Source organism: Oryzias latipes, chromosome 8 (assembly GCF_053564925.1).
Source record: "Oryzias latipes strain Hd-rR chromosome 8, Olatipes_Hd-rR_3.1".
Classification (NCBI taxonomy): domain Eukaryota; kingdom Metazoa; phylum Chordata; class Actinopteri; order Beloniformes; family Adrianichthyidae; genus Oryzias; species Oryzias latipes.
The window spans coordinates 22,443,442-22,462,631 of record NC_136244.1 but is presented as its reverse complement, the minus strand read 5'-3'; the positions used below and the strand labels follow the sequence as shown (position 1 = coordinate 22,462,631).

General features: G+C 38.1%; 2 protein-coding genes across 2 annotated transcripts; both read right to left on the bottom strand.

The window, feature by feature from the left end:
* Positions 1–204: 204 nt before the first annotated feature.
* Positions 205–2,811, bottom strand: mettl2a (methyltransferase 2A, methylcytidine). Its single transcript, XM_004071275.5, has 9 exons — positions 2,629–2,811; positions 2,156–2,244; positions 1,693–1,943; positions 1,410–1,459; positions 1,265–1,325; positions 1,040–1,179; positions 849–955; positions 679–744; positions 205–588 (listed from the first exon to the last, which is right to left on the bottom strand). Exons 1-9 carry the CDS (start codon positions 2,778–2,780, stop codon positions 449–451), a joined length of 1,056 nt encoding a protein of 351 aa, XP_004071323.1. The 5' UTR covers positions 2,781–2,811; the 3' UTR covers positions 205–448.
* A 689-nt stretch (positions 2,812–3,500) lies between these two features.
* itgb3a (integrin beta 3a) lies at positions 3,501–17,680 on the bottom strand. Its single transcript, XM_004071560.4, has 15 exons — positions 17,468–17,680; positions 16,768–16,853; positions 16,306–16,507; positions 15,902–16,154; positions 15,654–15,816; positions 15,405–15,566; positions 14,654–14,749; positions 14,465–14,554; positions 14,240–14,374; positions 13,738–14,167; positions 8,495–8,717; positions 7,325–7,425; positions 6,489–6,608; positions 6,054–6,220; positions 3,501–4,940 (listed from the first exon to the last, which is right to left on the bottom strand). Exons 1-15 carry the CDS (start codon positions 17,523–17,525, stop codon positions 4,875–4,877), a joined length of 2,352 nt encoding a protein of 783 aa, XP_004071608.2. The 5' UTR covers positions 17,526–17,680; the 3' UTR covers positions 3,501–4,874.
* Positions 17,681–19,190: the final 1,510 nt, after the last annotated feature.

Here is a 19,190-nt window from a genome sequence, read left to right as displayed (position 1 = left end):
GGGACAATTTAGAGTTTCCAATTGACCTATGAAGCATGTTTTTGGACGGTGGGAGGAAGCCGGAGACCCTGGAGAAAACCCACGCATGCACGGGGAGAACATGCAAACTCCACACAGAAACACACACAGATGCTAAATTATTTAGCAAAGTTAGAACAATACAGAGAGTTTTATTGTTTTTTTTTTGTTTACAAAAAAACACGATTTTAGCTTTTATGTATCATGCTTTTATTTGAAAACATCCACATATTAAAACAGTGACACAAGTCGAAACATCTTTATACACGGTAGCGGCCCTCTTTTCAATCACTTCATACATCAAAAGTACATCAGTCTCGTAGCACCAGCTGGACAATAACAAAAGAGAAGTCCATCCTTAAGGTGAATGAAAGAAAAGATTCCTTTTATTGTCTCTTCTTTAAATCAAAATCCACCGTAAATCTTCTTTTCAGGAGGCCTTCTTATACTTGCACTGGATCCATACCCTGTACATGGTGAGCTGCTTCCCTCTGTTCACCTGTAACCGTCTGTCCACCAGGTTCTGCACTTTCTCCAGCTCCGCCCTTGTAAACAGCTCATGAAGCTCGTCTGAAATGAATCCAAATGCAGAAAAGGGCTCAAATACTGAGAGGGAATCTCCAAAACTATCCGATGGATGCTTTTTGACGTGCACGTTACCCTGAGTAAAGAAATAAACTCGGGTTCCATCCCCTCGAACGTAAAAGTTCTCTGACAGACATCTCCCTGGCAGAAAGAAAATATCTTAAAAGTCGCAAACATCAGCTAGTATTAATTAAAAAACTAATTCTGGAAATTTGCTTTAAAATAAATCTGGATTTTTGACCCACCTTTTTTGAAGCGGAGTTGTGCCATATCATAGCGTCCATAATCTCTGAGTAGGATCATGCCTCCAGGCTTCAACAAACGTGCCAACCTCCTGATGGAGGCCTGCATCCTTAAAAAAAACAAAAACAAAACGAGAGCAATGCACGCTAGCTGTCGCAGCAAATGCCAGAAAGTCTATGAAATAAATGCATACTTGTCAGGGTGCAGCGCCGACAGAACAAAGATGAGGACTATGACGTCGAGGCTTCCATCAGGAATGGGGTAACTGGCATCCGCATCACTCAAGTCTTGAACAAAGGCGAAGCACCGCCCGGGGTCGTATTCTGGATTATTCTAACATCAAACCAGAACTTTTGTTGATTAGACACAAGCATAGAGATGATTAAATGTGTTTCTCGGTTAATCCTGAGCCTCGCACCTTGACTAATTCCACAGCGGTGCTGGAAAAATCACAGCAGTAAACAAAGAGTCCTGGGTCACTGCAAATAAGAGAAACATGTAGGTTAGAATTTTCACAAAACATGATGTGAAAACCCCAAAAAATGTGTCTTGTGCGCTCGTACTTGTTGGTTTTAAGTATTGGAAAAACTGTGTTTCCCACTCCACAGCCCACCTGTACAAATAATAAAACAAAATTTACAGCATTGTTGTTTTAAGATCATCAAGAAAGCTGTTTTTAGGGCACCACAAACTGCTTTAATAATAGAACTTTCTTTCGAATATTGTCGCAAACAAATGTGTCTTATATTAAGGCACATTCCAAAGATTTAAAAGATAAAATAGCATCTGCCTTGGACTGACTGTGCTGTAAAAGTTGGCCGATCACTTTTAAATCCAATCTTTCACCTCCAAAATACGGTATGAGGCAGAGGAGCCAGGAAAGTCCCGGCTGTCTTCAGCTCCAGAATCCCTGCAACGGTTTTGATCCAAATTGCTCCCTTGGGGTTCATCTATATGCGAGGTGTGGTTGAGGACGCTACACTGCGGCGCCAGTTCCGGGAACTCGGTGAAGAGCCAGTGACGATCCTTGAAGAAACGATTTTCGTGGATCGTGTAAAACTCATTCCAGTACTCATTGGCTCGGCTGTCATATTCCTCTGCGAAATAAGAATAAGTGGGGGGAAAAAAACCAACTCGGTAAAGCTGCCCACTTTACAGGTGCAAACAAATGACAAATACTTTTACAAAAAGGAAATCGTGGATATGAAAACCTCTGGGGTTAATTTTTTGATTAAGTCAACTCAAATATAATTGAAAAATTAAACCACATTTAATTATGAAGTATGAATTTCCAATGTTAGAATGAAACCTTGCTTCTCTGCAGGGAGTGGATAACTGTTTTCTGAGACTTTTCTTTTTGCAGCTTCTTCCTGCTCGTCAGTCCACTCCACGTTGTCCCTGTCAACAAGAAACCGGATGAGTTTAAACAACTCTGTCAAAATAAAACAGTTGATGGATCACAAGGAACATCCAATAGTGTATAGATAACTCCAAAAAGTTCATAGGACATTTTTTATTTTTACATTTGGTTTAGTGTTAAATGCTTACCAGAACCTGATAAATTGACAAATAGCAGGTAAAACAACAACAATAACATAAAAGAAATAGTGCAGTAATAAATCTTCAAAACAGAAAATGAACTAATTAAAGATAAAATAATAATCTGGTTATAGTTTATTTAAGGATACCAAAAACAGAATGAATAAAAATGAGAAAACTAAGCGCTATTCCTCCAGAAAACACGTGAACGTGTCTGTGCCGGTCCGGTCTTCCGGTACTGACCATGCGTTGTGCTGAAAGACCTGTTTAGGGTCTGTCAAGAACCGCGTACCGAACTGAGGTCTCCTGGATTCTGCAGAGGATGAACCGGACAAACTGTGCCCCGTTTCACTGCTGCCCGCCGCCACTGCGTCCACCGCGCAGGGCGCCTCCATGATGGATGTGACGCAACGGAAATGGGGCTTCACGTGACAGTGTGATGCATTCAGGGGCGCCCGGAATTGGTGATGTCAACATGGGATCACTTTCCTCTATATGAATGATACCAATCATGGTTTTAATAAAGGATTATTATATTCAATAGCATAATTCAAAATCTTTGAACAAAAGACTACGTAGAAAAATATTTAGGTTCTCAGTTTTGACTTTAGAAATACTTGAAAGTTATTGTATGTTTTTACTATTATTCCGTTCATGTATTTATTTTAAAATTTGTTCAATTTTCTGAGCTGTACAGGCTATATTTTTATTATTATTCAAAATAGTAATACATTTTAATTGTAACTTGCATGCAACTCATGCAACTCAAAAGTTCCTGTAAAACCCAGACTAACCACTAGAGGGAGCCATTCACCAGGATTTAATATTTAATCAGATTAAGTCAAATGTTCCTTTGTTGCATTTTTTTTTCTTTCTTTTAGCAGTTTTGGCACTATAAGTTTGACAATAACAAAATTGAACTGATTAACCGGTTCAATGTTTTTGTTAGTAGCTCAATAAACACAATCTAATTTTTACAATTTAATGTTAAAAACTATTACTAAACTAAAATTACAATCAACTGGAAGAGTCAAGTTTATTGGAAAATTCAAAGTAAAAGTTGGGGTTTTTGAAACTTTTTAAAAGTAGGAACATTTAAAGCAATGAATACACAATTTTTATACTTCTGTAATGTTTATTTGTGCAAGAAAGAAGAAGAAGAAAACACCATGCCAAGAAATAACCACATGTATAAAGACATGATTGTACAACCTGTACCTGTAAAATTGGAAACATGTGGTATGTATGTGCTTTATAACGTTCTTTCAAAGTAAATGCACACTGTTCAATGTTAAACCCACAACAGGAACTGACAGAAAAGACTTGCATGCAAAGAGGCTTTATTTATATGAGGAAATGCCGTCACTTTATGCATTTAAACTGGTTGAAAGAGGGATGCCAAGCACATATTGATAAACTGAGAAACACAGAAGCAAGTAACCATTGTGAATTAAATTAGAAACCAAGTCAAAATCAAAGACTTTAGTTTGATAAAATCTTTTCTTTATGTAACAAATCCCCCCATTCTCCTTTAGAAAGTTGACATGCTTTTGACAGCTTTTGAATCAAAGCCCAAGAAACAGTTTTACATTTCATTTGTCAGAAGAAAACCCTAAAAAAATAAATATTATCTATTCTGTCGCAAACTGTTGTGTGAATCTTAAGTAAAACATGTTGCATTTGAAAAAATGAGCCAAAATCCAGCAACGTGAGTTTTGGAAATGATTTTAAACCCCCCCCCCAAAAAAAAAATTTCGTGCACTTGTAAACGATCAGTTGCACAGCTCCTTTAAAATAACTGTACAACCGCACAACCCCCTGACAATCTAACGCAATCTCACACTAACATGTTAGCAGTAGTCTAGGGAGAATAAAAAGTGAATTGGCTGGGCTCTATGATATAATTTTGTAACTTTAAATAGAAAAGAAAAAGAACAAAAATGTTAATTTACAATCCTGTCAATTATACCATGTAAAAAAAGTAAAAAACTCTTAAAGAAAAAATGTTTATTATAATACCTACTCTATAATTCTATAAATCTCAAACATTTATTGTGAATTGCAGAGAAAAGTTTTTTACATCTTTTTTTTCATAGTCACATATTGCCCCAATAATGTAACGAGTACAGAAAAGCCAAACCGACAAGACAAAAAAAAAAGTTTTGCAAACCTATTTTAACAATCACAGCAGTTGTAGAAAACCTCATTAAATTAAGTACTGCTCCCAAATGTAAAGTGACAATTCAACAATGTACAGATTGCAAACAATGTTTAGGAAAGAACCAGAAAGCTTTAGGTCACCCAAACTTTCTGACACTTGTTTCACAACTTTACTTGCTTTGGCAACATGTCTGCAGCAGATAAGTCGTTCTCAGTTGCATTGGGTGTTTCCTGCCAGTGGACAGTGACTTCCTTCCATCCATTCGGTGCTGCAGCTTTTATCTTTCTGTTTTGATGGACCCTGAGTTTTTTCTTGTTGCATTCAGTCATTAGTTGCCTTGATATGCAACATTGGTGAAGGTAGATGTTGCTCCTTTATATAAAGGATTATTACCCTGTGGAGTTAAATAAAGAGATGAACTCACTGAAGTCACATTTTAAAATAATTTCCTTTTTAAAATGAATTTTAAATGTTGCGAGCGGCGTTTTGTGGTCTGGAGGCGCTACCCGCCCCTCACTCCCCCCATCTATCCCTGATCAGAGCTGCACATGACAAATTTATGAAGAAATTCTTTTTTTTTTCAAAATGGCAGCTTTTCTGTTGGTTTTATCTCCATAGCAACCATTTGATTTTTTGGCGCCTGGGGTAGACGAACAAGTGTATGTAATTTTTAGAAGAATTGTCAAAAATAATTTTTTGGTTTTCCTTCGCAACGGAGGTTTTTTGTTGACCACAATCCTTATATGATCCTTTTGTGTGTTATGTTGTGTCATTTAGTTTTAGCAAGGGATTCATGTAATACATTTTCACAAATTTCCAGTAAAAAAAAAGTGTTACACCTTTGCGGGCTCAACATGCTAAAATCTACAACTTCTATATCCAACGTGTTTCCGAAGCAGCTTCCCACTGATGCTCGAGGACTTATGAGGCGATGGATCAAACTTCCTGGGAGGAATTATGAAGGAACCAAAGGTGAAAATTCAAGATCGCGATCTCTTTCTGAAGTCAAAGGTCAATAAAACTTTGTTCTCTGGAACATAATTTTTTTCCCCCATACTGTGCAAAAAATTGAAAACCGCCAAATTTCTCTGTCTGCTATAACATGGCAGCCAAGCCGTGGGTCCTGTGGCCATCCCATAATTATTTTAATACATCCTTTGGATGTCCCCACTTACTCGTGTGCTTTGGTTTCGTTTGTGGATTTTTAAATCATTTTGTGAGCCCCAATAATAGCTTTTGAACCCATTTTATTTCTTTAGCAGTTTCACTCGCTGTGATGTCATCGATTCTTGAGTGGGGGTGGTTCACTATACCCAGAATTGATTAACAAATTAAATTTTGGTGAGATTTTAAATATATATGTCATGGGCAACATTTTTACACAACGATGCACTAAGAAAGAAGTGCAAAAACAATCTTATCATTGCAGTCCAGAACTGTGGCCAGACATAAATGTAGTATGAAAGAAACTGAAGCAGCTCATAGCGTTTAAATCGTAATTTCTTACCGTATCCCATTTTGCTTTGGCTCTCTCCTCCTCAAATTTGGCAAACTCTCTGCGATCGTGGATGGTGATGAGCAGTTTCCAGATGAGCAAACCAACGAGGCCCAGCAGGAGAATGGCTCCAGCCACCGCCGAGAGCACCACTAAAATGTCAGGACCCTGAGGGCACTCTGAGAGAAAACAGAAAAAACAGAGTAGAGAAACAGCACCTGCCACACAACACATTCAGAGCCTCATTTTACGATCCCTGGCGCGTCATTACTTTGAACCTGATAGTTTAAGATGCGCCTGGGTGGAGCTGGTTAACAAGTTCATGATGTGCTCAGCAAATAATGACTCTTTACTAAATGCACAAATGACTGAAACAGCCTTTACAATCACACACTAGTGAACATCTGAAGAGGTTAGGTTATGTTTTCATAAAAAAAAGAACAGTACCTGGTTCCTTCACCACAGACAGGATAGACTTTCCGCTAAAATCTTCAAAATACTGGAAGTGCACGACGCAGTCATTCTCATCTTTGTAGGAGCAGTTCACTGCATTCTCATCACGCTTAACTGTGACAAAAAGATAACACAATGTTCATCAGGTACAAAATACAACCTACTTTTTTCAAAGTCAGAACAATGTCATTAAAGACCCACTCCAATCATCTTATGATCTGTTTTTAAAGCCTTACCAGGGGTCTTTTAATACAGATTAAGACGTTTTAGCCAAAAATGATAAAAAAGAGCTTTTATTTTCTAGGACAGTTTCTGTAGTAGCTCATCAGAAATTACCTCTCAGTTTTGGGTGGGAATGTTGACAGGGAGGAAGCCCACCCCTGCTTCCTGACATCCTTCCCTTTACATGCTCTCCCACTACTTTACAGCCCCTCACACCCCCAACTTTACATTATCGTGAGCAATATTGCAGCTATTCAGCTGTCCAGTTTTAAAGTCAGATACCAGCTCTGACGAGGAAAACGAAGATGTACACTGATCTATTTGCCTGCCAGTGGATGCATCAGAATGGAACTGAGCAGGGAGCTTAGGGCCTGCCGATTGTAGATTTTATGTCTCAACAATGCTTTTTTTCCAAATGCTTTTTTTCATCTGCTCCTGAATCACAATGCTTTGAATAAATAAATACCCAGAAATGCAATTTTAATCCTAATTTTCTTTATATATATCCTCCATCATGAGAAAAATGCTCCAAGAACATGTCAAAAACACCAAAACCCCCATTATTATCAGAGTAGGTCTTTAATAGAGAAGAAAACAAAAGATCTTACCAAGTTCCTCCACAACCCGAATCTCATTTTTGCAGATTCGGTTGCAGCTGTCATCTTCTGTGTACTGTCCTCTTTTAAAATGCTGACACTCAACACATGCCCTGTAAGCAATACAACAAATACTTCTGTAGATAATTATGCCATAAGTGGACATCACTACTCCAAGTTCAGACAAAGGGACAACATGAAAAGCTCAAAGGCGTCGTTATGATGGCCTGCTCACCTTCATGGATTGCATGGAGTGTTAAGAAAACACATGAATGCGTGTGAGGCTGAATATCTCACGTCAGGTGGAGCTGCAGGCTCACAGGAATTCTTGTAAAACTCTACATGTTTAACATTTTGGTTGAAAAAATAATCACACTACGAGAAACAAAACTTCACGTATCTTGTGTTACATTTGAGCACATAAAGACTCACAACAGTCAGAAGGTTTTGGATATATAAAAGAATGATAAATGGTTTATTGAAGGGTGTACTAATTTTGCAAGCCAGCATTACTTTAAAATACATCTGTGATCCACGTTTCTGAATTTTGATTCAATTTTGACGACCCTTATGCAGTTGAGGCCAGAGGAATCCATTTCTATGAATGTTTACATTTGAGAGTTTATTTGAGCTCATGCCATGATTTATATTAACTTTATACAAAAATCCAGATATTTTGTAACTTTCAATAGCTGCTCAGGTCAAATGGCCATCTTTGAGAATTTAGAAACAAGATACCGTCTGTAAGAAGGATTGATAATTTAGACACAAATTCTTCTTTCTTTTAAACTTATTAATCAAAATTCCTTGAGGTCATTAAGCATATAATAACATTTGTAAATGATACTTATTCTCATAAGGTTGATTCATTTTTTTTATTGTACAATTGCAAAAGCCTTATGTTTATAATGGAAAAAAATGAACAAAATGTATGGCGATTTTCTCAAGATCTTACATTTTTTAACATTACAAAAAAGAAAATTTATATTTTTTCTTTCAATTGTACACCGTAAGATGCACTTATTAAAAAAATACAATAATACTTTTCAAAGTAATCTAATAAGGGAATATTGCACTTAGAATTCAACAAACGATGACTTTTTAAGTTGAACCTAGCTAAGGACTGACTGAAGGAAGGCTCTTTTTTTGTTAAATCTGGGTTAAAGAAAACATAAAACTCACTTTTTGATTGTGCAGGAGTCAGGACAGGTGGGGCATTTTTCACAGGTAGCTCCGTACGCCCCTGGCTGGGTGCACTGACAAACCCCACACTCGCAGTATCCCAGTCTGCTGCAAAGCAGCCCAGCGCTGGACATGCAGGTGTCTGTGCGAGTGGTGCAGTTGCAGTTATCTCCTTTCCAGCCGGCATCACACTGACAAAGCCCACAGTCACACTTTCCATTACCTGAAAGAAAATCAGCCATCATGGACAAGTTGTTTCAAACTAATTCTTTAAACCTCGATCATGTTTTGATCGTCTAATTTAAAATCGTTCCCAGTGGCTTTTTAACCTTTGTTGTTTTTTAGGTCATAGTTTCTGCAGAGCGGCAGTAGCTGATTCGAAATTTACCTCTGTGTTGAGGGTGGGACTGCTGGCACGGAGCAACCCCAACCTTGCAATTGCTGAGAGCTCTCAGTCCAAGCAGAGCCCCCCCCAGTGTATCTTCTACTTAACAGACAAGCACTTTTTCCAACTGCATTTTTAAACCTGCTCCTGATTTACAACTATTAGAGTAAATAAATTCAAAGAAATTCAATTTTTGAGCTTGATTTTCTTAATTTATGTCCTTTATCCTCAGAAAAATGCCACAAGAACATGTTGAAAACACCAAAAACACAATTTTCCTTAGAGTGGGTCTTTATAGGATTCAGTTTGAAGAAACATGACTAGTAGAATAATACATAGTTATCATATATCATTTAAAATGCACCAAAATCTTCTCATTTCTCAGCTTTTAATCAGACAGACGTCCAGACAGATGTTCGGCTTTTTCTTGTTTTTCCTTGTATTTTTATTTAGATTCCACTTACTATTACAGTATGTCTTTTTGATAGTGTGTTAAGTTATTTTGTCAGGATTGAATATTCTATTTTGTCCAAGCTTTTAATTTTTGCTGAATCAATGTCTTCTCACTGGCAGCTTTCTGCGGCCCACATTATCACACTACCACATATTTTTAACCTGCCAGGGTATGAATTCACAAAATCTGTTCAAAAGAGGTTTTCTTCATTGTCTTATAAATTTAAATTTTCTTTTAACTATCCCAAACAGACTTTATAACACGTCTATCAAATTATTTTACAAAGAATAAGATGGCAGCTAAAATAAGGCTTTCAAGCTTTTACTACAGTTTGGAACAGTTAAATAGTTCAAGCACTGATACAGTAAAATATAAATCAAACTGAAGTTGCATGCCACAGGGGTGGACTCCATTTGTAAACTCTTCCAAGTCTGTTTAGATCGAGCTAATGTCTAACTCAAAAATCTTTTCTTTTTTCTTCGTCAGGCAGGGATTAGCAAACAGAGCAGGAAAACCTACTGACCTTTTTAAAAAAGGATTCCCTATTTTGGTGTGGTCTTCACATTTTATTACTTCACTTTTATTACTTCTTCTTTTTGCAAGTTGGTTTTTATCATAAAAACATTTTTTTTCCACTCAGATGAAAGAACGTCGGTGTAAACTTTGTTATCTTTTGTGAGTCGTAGAGTTTTTGTGATACGAATGTATGTTTTTTAGCCTCCTGTCACTTACTGAAGCAGATTTACAGCTTAACTGATTACTATAGAAATATTTTCTCTGATCAAACAGCTGATGATAATTTTAGCCTTTTTTTTTTTAAATACAGGTGGACGGTGAATTGCTTTTTCTTGTATCCCGGAGACAAACAGTTCTGAGAAGCAGATAATGTTTTCTTGTGAAAGTACAGGGAGGGTCTTGGATTCTGGGATGACGAAAGCTAAACAGACGTGCACAAGCACATCTTTAAGAACTGCTGAAGCGCAGACAACACCAACCTCAGGTCTTTTAAGGGGTGTTTTTTAGTGGGGGAAGAATTTCCTGAAATTTTCCTTATGGATTACTGACAGGGGCATGGTCAACCTAAAACAAGGACAAAGACTCTCTGCAGGAAACAGAAAAGGATTTTGTGACTAGGACAAAAAGTGAGTCACAGCGTGAACTGAATTAAACTGAGAAGAAAGTGAAGGAAGGAAGTGGGGTCAGGAAATTTTAACCAAAAACAGGGAAAGAAAAAATCAGGATACCATTAAACGTAGGAAAACCGTGAGGAACAATTCCCCAGTGTTCACTCTGTCAGTGTTTTCATCAGAGACTAACTTCACAAGGATGCTGGATGAGTCACAGCTTCAATGCTTAACAGACTTAGTTGTGTAGCTGCTCACTAATGTGTCATCCTCTATGAAAATTTTAACAAGTTAGACGAGCAGAAACACAAGACATATGTGTCATTGACACCAGTATGATTTACACATTAATGAGTTTTTGTTCCCTACATTCTGATCTCTTCAAAAATGCTCTTTATCACATGCTGGAGCTTAAGAGAAGTTTGGCAGGAAGAAGATTAGAGGAGCAGAGGTACGGACTGCAATGTCATGCAGCTAAAGGAAGAGGCGGAGGGAATGGCAAACGGCCAGCAGAGGAATGCAAACTTCCCTGCGCTCTCTTTCCTCGTATTTATGGGCCCTGGAGCAATGCTTGCTGACTCCTGCTCTAGGCCTGGCATCAGTCCCGCAGCCCCTCAGCAATAGATGAAGTACACATCTAAAGAGAACATTTGTGAGGCCCGCGCCAGGGATCCAATTGTTGTGGGACTGAGGGACACTGAGACAGCACAATGCCTGTGTTGAAGTGCTACACGCTAAGAAGTCTTAAGCTCTGTTGACAGCTCGATTTTAGTGGAACACGCTGCAAAGATGATGGTTTTTTAACCCTGCAAACTGTGTTTCTGTTCACATTACATTCACATTTGTATCACATTGTGTGATAAATATGTTCTCATTTAACTAAAAAAGCACAATAAAACAGTATAACAACTCAGGAACTATTTGGAGATTTTTTTTTTTAAATCTGCAACTTATCGGGAGTCTGAGCAAAAAAAAAAAAGGTTAACAGCACAAAGAAAGAATTTAGTTTGACCCAAAGTCCCACTTTGATCATCTGTAATCTATTGTAAACGATTTCTGATTATGAATGTGGCGTTTTTAGCCGAAATCAAAGCCCCTGTTTCGTTTTCTTGGAAATAGTTTCTGCAGAGCGGCAATAGTTCACAAGCAATTCAACTCTAAGTAAGAGGGACTGTTGGCACAGAGTAAGCCTGCCCCTGCTTCCCAACATCCACGCTCTCCTGCTAGTTTACAGCCCCTCAAAACCGCAACCTAACATTAGCGGTGCAGCAAAAATGGCGAGTAATATTGGAGCCATCCTGTCGTACAGTTTTGAGACAGATGCCAGCTTAGATGAGGACAAACGTGGATCTATTGGTTTACAAGCTGAGCAAGGAGCTGAGCGGAATGGAGCTGAGCATGGAGCAGCAACTGATTGTAGATTTTGCGCCACAAAAATGCACTTTTTCTAAAGGCAATTTTTTAATCTGCCCCTGATTTAGCTCAATTTGAATTGAAGCAATAGTAAGCAATGCAATGTTAAGCTTAATTTACGTATACAAAGTGTGCCCTTCATCACGAGAAAAATGCCACAAGAACATGTTAAAGACACCAAAAGCTCTATTTCGATTGGTGTGGGTCTTTAATAACAGATTCAACTGCTGATAAAGAGGCCAGTTGTGGCAAACCCTCTGCAACTATATAATTTTTGATGATGAAGACAATGGTGAATGTAAAGAGGTCACATGTCCCCCTTGGGACTCTTTTAACTTAACAAGAAGCTGCACTTACACAAGTTTTCACAGTTTTTTTAAACTTGTAGTCCATTTTGTGATAAAAGGTTATTATTATAATGCCAGGCTTTTTTGTCTGCTCCTGATGCATCACAATTTGAACAAAGAAATACTCAGAAATGCGATTTTAAGCTTGATTTCTTAACATATGTCCTCCATCATGACAAAAATGCAACAAGAACATTCTAAAAATACAAAAAACCTGATTTTTATTGAAGTGAGTTGGAATGCCATTGCTTCCTATGATGAAAGACAACAGCTGTAGAAATCCCATTGCTGTCTGGACATGTTTTCCATCTTTATGTGTTTGTAACACAAAACTGAAGTGAAATTTAAGCGCTTATCAATCTTTAATTGACAGAAAACGTTATTATTTTGCATAAATCAACCTGTGAACACACTAAGCAGATCCCTACAAGGTAAAAAGCACTCTCCTGTCCTGCTTTGTCTCATCTGTCTTTACAGTGAACACACCAATAATGTTGCTACATAAAATTTCCCAACGTCCTATTAAAGCTTTATCTGAGAGATTGAGAAACTGGGCTGAGCTTTGCAGACGTCTTATGCTTCATGCAGCTTTTCTGTGAGTAATCGGCTCCAATGTCTGTTACTGGCAAACTGCAAAGTTTTGTATTTTACTGAAAATCTAATTTAGCAACTTTAAAGAACCTTACCATTCAGAAAAAGTCTAATGCTTTTTTTTTTTCAAAACAGCTTTATTGTTTCAAATAAGTAAAATGACAACTATTTAAACTAACCGAACTGTGTTTTACAGCCTGACAGTGACGAGAGACAGCCGGATAAGATGAAGCAACACAGCCCAGAAGGAACCACAGCTGGGTCTTATCTCACTTACCAAAGATATGATGAGCATTTTATTGCATTATCTTGATTATATATAATTTTGTTTGGGTTTTTCTGCCATATCAGCCACAATAACAATAAAGTAGTTAAAATAGTTGGATAAATACATTAGCTGTGGTTGTGTTCAGTAATTTTTGTTGCAAAATTGTGACTCAAGAATAATTTATCTACAGATGAAGCCCTTTTTATTTGCCCAATAATATCTTAATGCAAAAGTGAAGATTGTGGAGGTTTTTTAAGAAAAATATATTTTTAAGCTTTTTATTTTGTGACACAAGTGCTCATAAATTATCTACCGGTACTCAGACCAGAGAATGATTCAAAAATTGTGAGAGTTCCAAGCTTGCATTTCTGCCCAGTCTATATTTTTCATCACAAATAAGCTCTTTTTCAAACTAAATCTTTCTCGTTTTCTCCTTATTCACAATGACTTGATTAAGTAAATACTCAGAAATGCAATTTTAAGCTTAATTTGCGTAATATATGTCCTTATTCATTAGAAATAGCACCACAGGAACATGTTAAAAGCACAGCAAATTCAATTTTAATACAAGTTTCGCGTCTGGTTTAAGGTTAAAATTAGTTTTAAAATTGTGGTTTTTATGTTTAATATTTTAAAAGTTGCAAAACTTGAATGTACTCACCAGAGCACAGGGCCCCTTTAAAGTGCGGACAGGTGAAATCGTCGCATTCACAGTATTTTCCCCACACCTGGCCAAAGTCATTTGCATGACAGGAGCACTGCCCGCACAAGCATTCTCCTTTCCCGCTGCAGACACGGCCGCCAGCCTTTGAGACACAGTTTCCATCATCAGACGGCCTGTAGTCCTCCACCGAACACTCGCATCTTGTGCCCAGGCGGCCTTGGTGACACTGGCAAATACCACACTCGTAGGTGCCATTGCCTTTGCTGCAGAGCGGGCTGTTGACTTCTGCCTTTGCCTCACAGTCACAGCTGCAAGCAAAGTCCACCGTAACCTCCAGAGCGTCTTTAAACCCCCGAGGTTTTATGGTAAAAGTGCGGCTTTTCTCCTTTGGGCATTCAAGCAACCGAGCTTCCATGCTGAAGGACACCTGGAAAAAGGAAATATCTTTAAATCAACAAGTGTAAACAGATACAACATGCTGCCGCCTCTGTGTACGTACAGTGTCTCCAATCTTTAGTCCTGAACAAGATTTTACTCCAGGAATGACCTCTCCTTTTAAGCAAGAGGCATTGAAGGAGAGGCTCAGCTCATCTGGTACTCCCAACACCTCCAGCTCCACTTTAGACCGAATTTTCTGCTCCAGATTATTTCAGACATTATTTTTCTGTCGGATGCAACAGCTACAATGTACTGGCATTTTGTACAAATGTAAAGATGCCCTTACAGCATAGGCCTCCTCAATCAGCTGAATGACGTTCCCAGAGTCCTGAGATAGTGTTCCCACAGTTGTGCCTGGAATGAGTTGACTGTATTCCTGGGAAAGGGCAGGATGACAAGTGTTGACCCAATTTTGTGCTTTCTCATTTAAAAAAAAATCCCACGATCCCAAAAGCATATAAAACATTTTTTTCACCTTATACAGTGGTACCACAACACTGGTTACAGCAAAGACTAAATTGATGTTGTTTGCAGATATTTTATCTATCATGAGTCCTAAGGAAGGGTAGTCCTAAAAGAAGCAGGAGGCAAAAAACAGAACAACGTATTGGTCATTTGCCTTAATAGTCATAAACGTTAAAGACCCACTCCAATAAAAATATATATATTTTTTGTATGTTTAGCACGTTCTTGTGGTATTTTTTTCATGATAGAGGATTTTTGTTAAGAAATGTGAGCTTAAAACCGCATTTCTGAGTTTTTTTTTTTCAAATCGGATGCATAAGGAGGAGACGAAAAAAGCCTGTAGCTATGACGCAGCTACAATTGGCAATCAACAAGCTCCCTGCTCCACTCCAATGCATCCACTTACGGAGAAATAGATCCATGTACCTCTTCATTCTGGCTTAAAACTGTACAATATTGTTTATCATTTTTGTTGCACCGCTAATGTTAGGTTGGGGTTGTGATTGGCTGGGACAGCAGGCAAAAGGGATGATAGGAAGTCAGGGTGGGCTAACTCTGTGCCAGCTGTCCCACCCACAACTGAGAGGGCAATTTCTAATGAACTACTGCTACTCTACAGAAACTATGTCCGTGAACATGACACAGGTTTTTGGGATTTTGGCTAAAAACAGCATAATCACGATCAAAAGACCACTGAGATTGCTTTGAAAATAGAACAAAAGATGATTGGAGTGGGACTTTAAAGCAAAGATGTTCTGTACCAGCACAGCAGATTTGTTGTAAAGGTCATTCGTATCCAGGTAACATTGTCCATCATTGGGCTGAACAATGCCAGCTATGCGCCCATCCAAAGCTGAGTGAGTAGTGGCATCAGTGGTAAAAACTAGAAGATGTGAGGCATCTGGGCGCCAACCGATCTTATCCTAGTGACAAGGAGAGTTTAAGACATCAGAAAGTCAGATTAGATGCAAAAAAATAACATTTTCAAGGACTGCTCGCAAACCTTTTACCTTACAAACCACAGCCTGAACAATAGCATCAAATCCACCCTCTGGAGAATCTCTGTTTCTAGACACTTGCTGTTTCTTCACTTCCTCTGTAAAGCGAGCCACCTGCTCTGTCAGCGAGAGCACGTGCTTGAAGCCAAACTGAGCTTTGCATTGCTGGGAAATTCTTAATACAAAGAAGAAATCAATGTTAAAATATCAGACTTCCACCTTATCTTTATATTAAAAAAAATATCTACAACCATACATACCCCCAACAAGGGTTTTGTACAGCTTCTTGGGGGTACGTGTACATGTACGGGGAAATGGTCTTGTCCACAAAGGCTCCAAATCCCATTCGCAGTTTGCTTGTGGTCCGGGCCATGGTCTCTGCAAGCTTGCTGCCCAAATTTTGCAGGTTAGACAAGTCGTCCTTCATGGAATATGAGAGATCCATCAAATAGTAGAGGTCAACGGGGTAATCCTCCACCTGCTTTATGCTAACAGTGAAAAACTTGGAGTCGCCTAAAAGAGTAGAGGAAAACCATTTGGATGTCTTAAAAGTGAAATGAATACAAAAATCAGAAATAATTTGATCAGATCAGAGATTCCTGAATGGGTGCTACTTTCTGACCTTTGCATATTTTTAAGACATGTCCTACAAATATGAGAGTACCTGGTCTCAGTGTCATGTGGATTTTCTGAGGCCTGATCTGAGTCACGTCCTCAGCTGCCCCTGAAGCCCTGTCACTGAGCGGTGTGTCCTTTTGAATAGTTAGTGTGCTGGCCGGAAACTCCACAGCTGCTGCCTTGCACCCTTCATTTAGCAGATTCTGCTTTAGGTCGCAGCGAGAGACACCGGATCCCTTCCCAAAGTCCTGCAACATCCACACAAATGCTGGTCACTGTTCACTAATACACACAGAAAAATACATCTTGGATGTCTAAAGGCTGTGACTGAATAGATGGGAGATGTTTCCTCCAGGGGGTGCAATTTGAAGATTCCCCAAGAAGCAAATCTCAAAGGACAGCAGGAAAAATGCAGTTGAGAAAGTGGGTGTCTGTTCTAACTTGCTGCACTAAGCAATGAATGGGCGAGGCAGCAAGGCAGTGTGGGTATTTAGGTTTTATTTGTTACCTCTTGAAAGCACCACGCACAGCTTGGATGAACAGCCAGGCACTGCTTACAGGTTGTACTTCCTCTTGATGTGCAGATGTTAGAACCTATAAAAATAAGGGCAACGTTTAGATGAAATCACATTTTTTAGTCACATAGCTCTGAGTTCGATGCCTTGTTTTGCGTGTTGTTAACTTGTGTGACCACTGAGTGACACTAAGTTCAATTTAAACACTCATTTTAATTTTTTTCTTTAAAAACAATAATATGAAAACAAACCTTTTTCTGGAAACATTTTTTTTAATTTAATAAATGACTTGTTTTATTTTCAAATCTAAGTGTCAAACGTTTAAAGCTAATGATTTAAACAATAATTTTAATTTAATTAGAACTGAAAAGTAGACATTTATTTATACATATATTTGTCTTGATATTACAGTTACGCCCTGCAAAATTAGACCAGCTGTTTCACTTCCTTAAAAGGAAGTGAAGCTTCAGAGATGCATCCCAAAGACGGTTTGAACAAGTTCAAGTCATCTTGTTACAAATTCATTTCCCTTTAAGACCATTAAGTGCCTGTTTCAGACTTCCTCGTGGGGAAATTACGAACTGAATTTGGCGCCTCCAAATACGCCCTACACATTAAAGTGCGCCTGTATCATCAGCAGGGTTGGACTTAGTTTCTAAGTTAAAAGAAAAAAGAAGGAAACAAGTTTCTTACCGCTGATGACAGAAGCTGAAAAGAAGAGAAGAGCTATGTGTCTTATTAAGGTTCTCATTGTGTCCGAGTGGAAAGAGTTGATGCGTAAAAATCCGCGTTCCGTGTGGTCCTCCTCACTTCATAGACTGAACTTGTTTTTTTCCTCCTCCTCCTCCTTATCTGTGATGGATCCTGCACTGCAACATGACTCAAACAGTCGCCTCATCTGATGTGAAGGAGAGCCGGAAGTTTCCTGACTTGTCCAGGCGCGTCTGAATGGTCTGAAGCGACGTCTCGGTGGGTTTAGGGATTAAACAGGTAATGGAAAAGAGGAATTACGCAAAGGATTAAGTTTTCAACATCTGTAAAGATGACATAAGGAGAGTTCTGGGTCTCTGTTGTTGAGGGAGACTGTTTGTTTTTTGGCTGTTATTTTGAAGAGATTATTGTAATTTTCCTAAAATAGAATAAAATAAAATAAAATGAAAAAGGGAAAGGCAAAACTACTTTATGATCACTCTGTTGTTGCTAATTTTGAAAATTCTCCTCCTCTTCAGATGCTATTATGACACCATAATTAATAGTATAAAGCCTATTTTTGGTAAATTGAAATAGCAAAATGATGTAAAGTTTTGCATGATTTCCCTTAAACTTAAAAAACAAAGTATATATTTTTAAATAACATAACATCATGACTTTTTTAGAGTCAATCTGCGTTTTCTTTTTTGTTCTCCTGCCTTATTATAAGGTGTTTCTATTGACCGTGTGAAAGAACTCGGTTAATGTGTCACACACTGTTTCAATTACGCTGTCACTCTGCCATCTGCTGGACTACAAAGAATCTGCATATAATGTTTTAAATTGAGCACCTTCGGTAAAATTACATATGACAAATATTTGACAAAATCGATTCATTCCGGTTTTTCACCGACATAATTTAAAGGACAGTGTCTTTTTATTTTTATTCAGTATTTGTACGTGCAGATTGTCTCACTTAAAGAGATGATTGAGATTCTGGAAAAAAAAGGCTTTTTAAAGAATTTATTTGTGTTATGGTGCAGAATATAAGTATTTGATCTTAAAATTCACCTCAACACTTTTTGAAGTAACCCTGTTGTCAGTGACAGAAGTAGGTCTATGTTGGTCCATCCTTCCATGCAGATCTTCTCAACAGCTGAGATGTTTTTGGGCTGTTGCTTGTTCAGATGAACAAGGTGTCCTTTGATAGCTCATTGGTCTTGGTGGAGAGGTTGCATTCTGATGGTTTACGGATGTCGCAGGCGTCTTTCCTATAGTTCCATAGTTCAAACAGGGGACATTAATACAGGTAACAAGTCAGGATAGAAGCACATCTTAAAAAAGAAGCAACAGGACTGTGAGGGATGACTTCTTGCTTGTTTTGGAGCTGAATACTTATTTTCTGCACCAATATACAAATAAATTCTCTAGAAAATATAAAAATTTCCTGCATTTTTTTAAACTTTCTGTCTCTTCCAGTTTAAGGGTATCTTGATGATCATCACATCACATTTTTAAGTGAAACAGCTTGTAATTGATGACTTACAAATCATTTTTATTCCCCCCACTGTACATCATGTTACATTTATAAAAGCAGAACATGTGAACTTTATCCAAAAACGTTTTTTGGTGAATTTTTCATTTAGATTTATTACTTTCAGCTGTCATTTCTCTAAACTATAATTAAGGCTGGTAATCCAGGTTTATTATTTGATCATCTCATCCT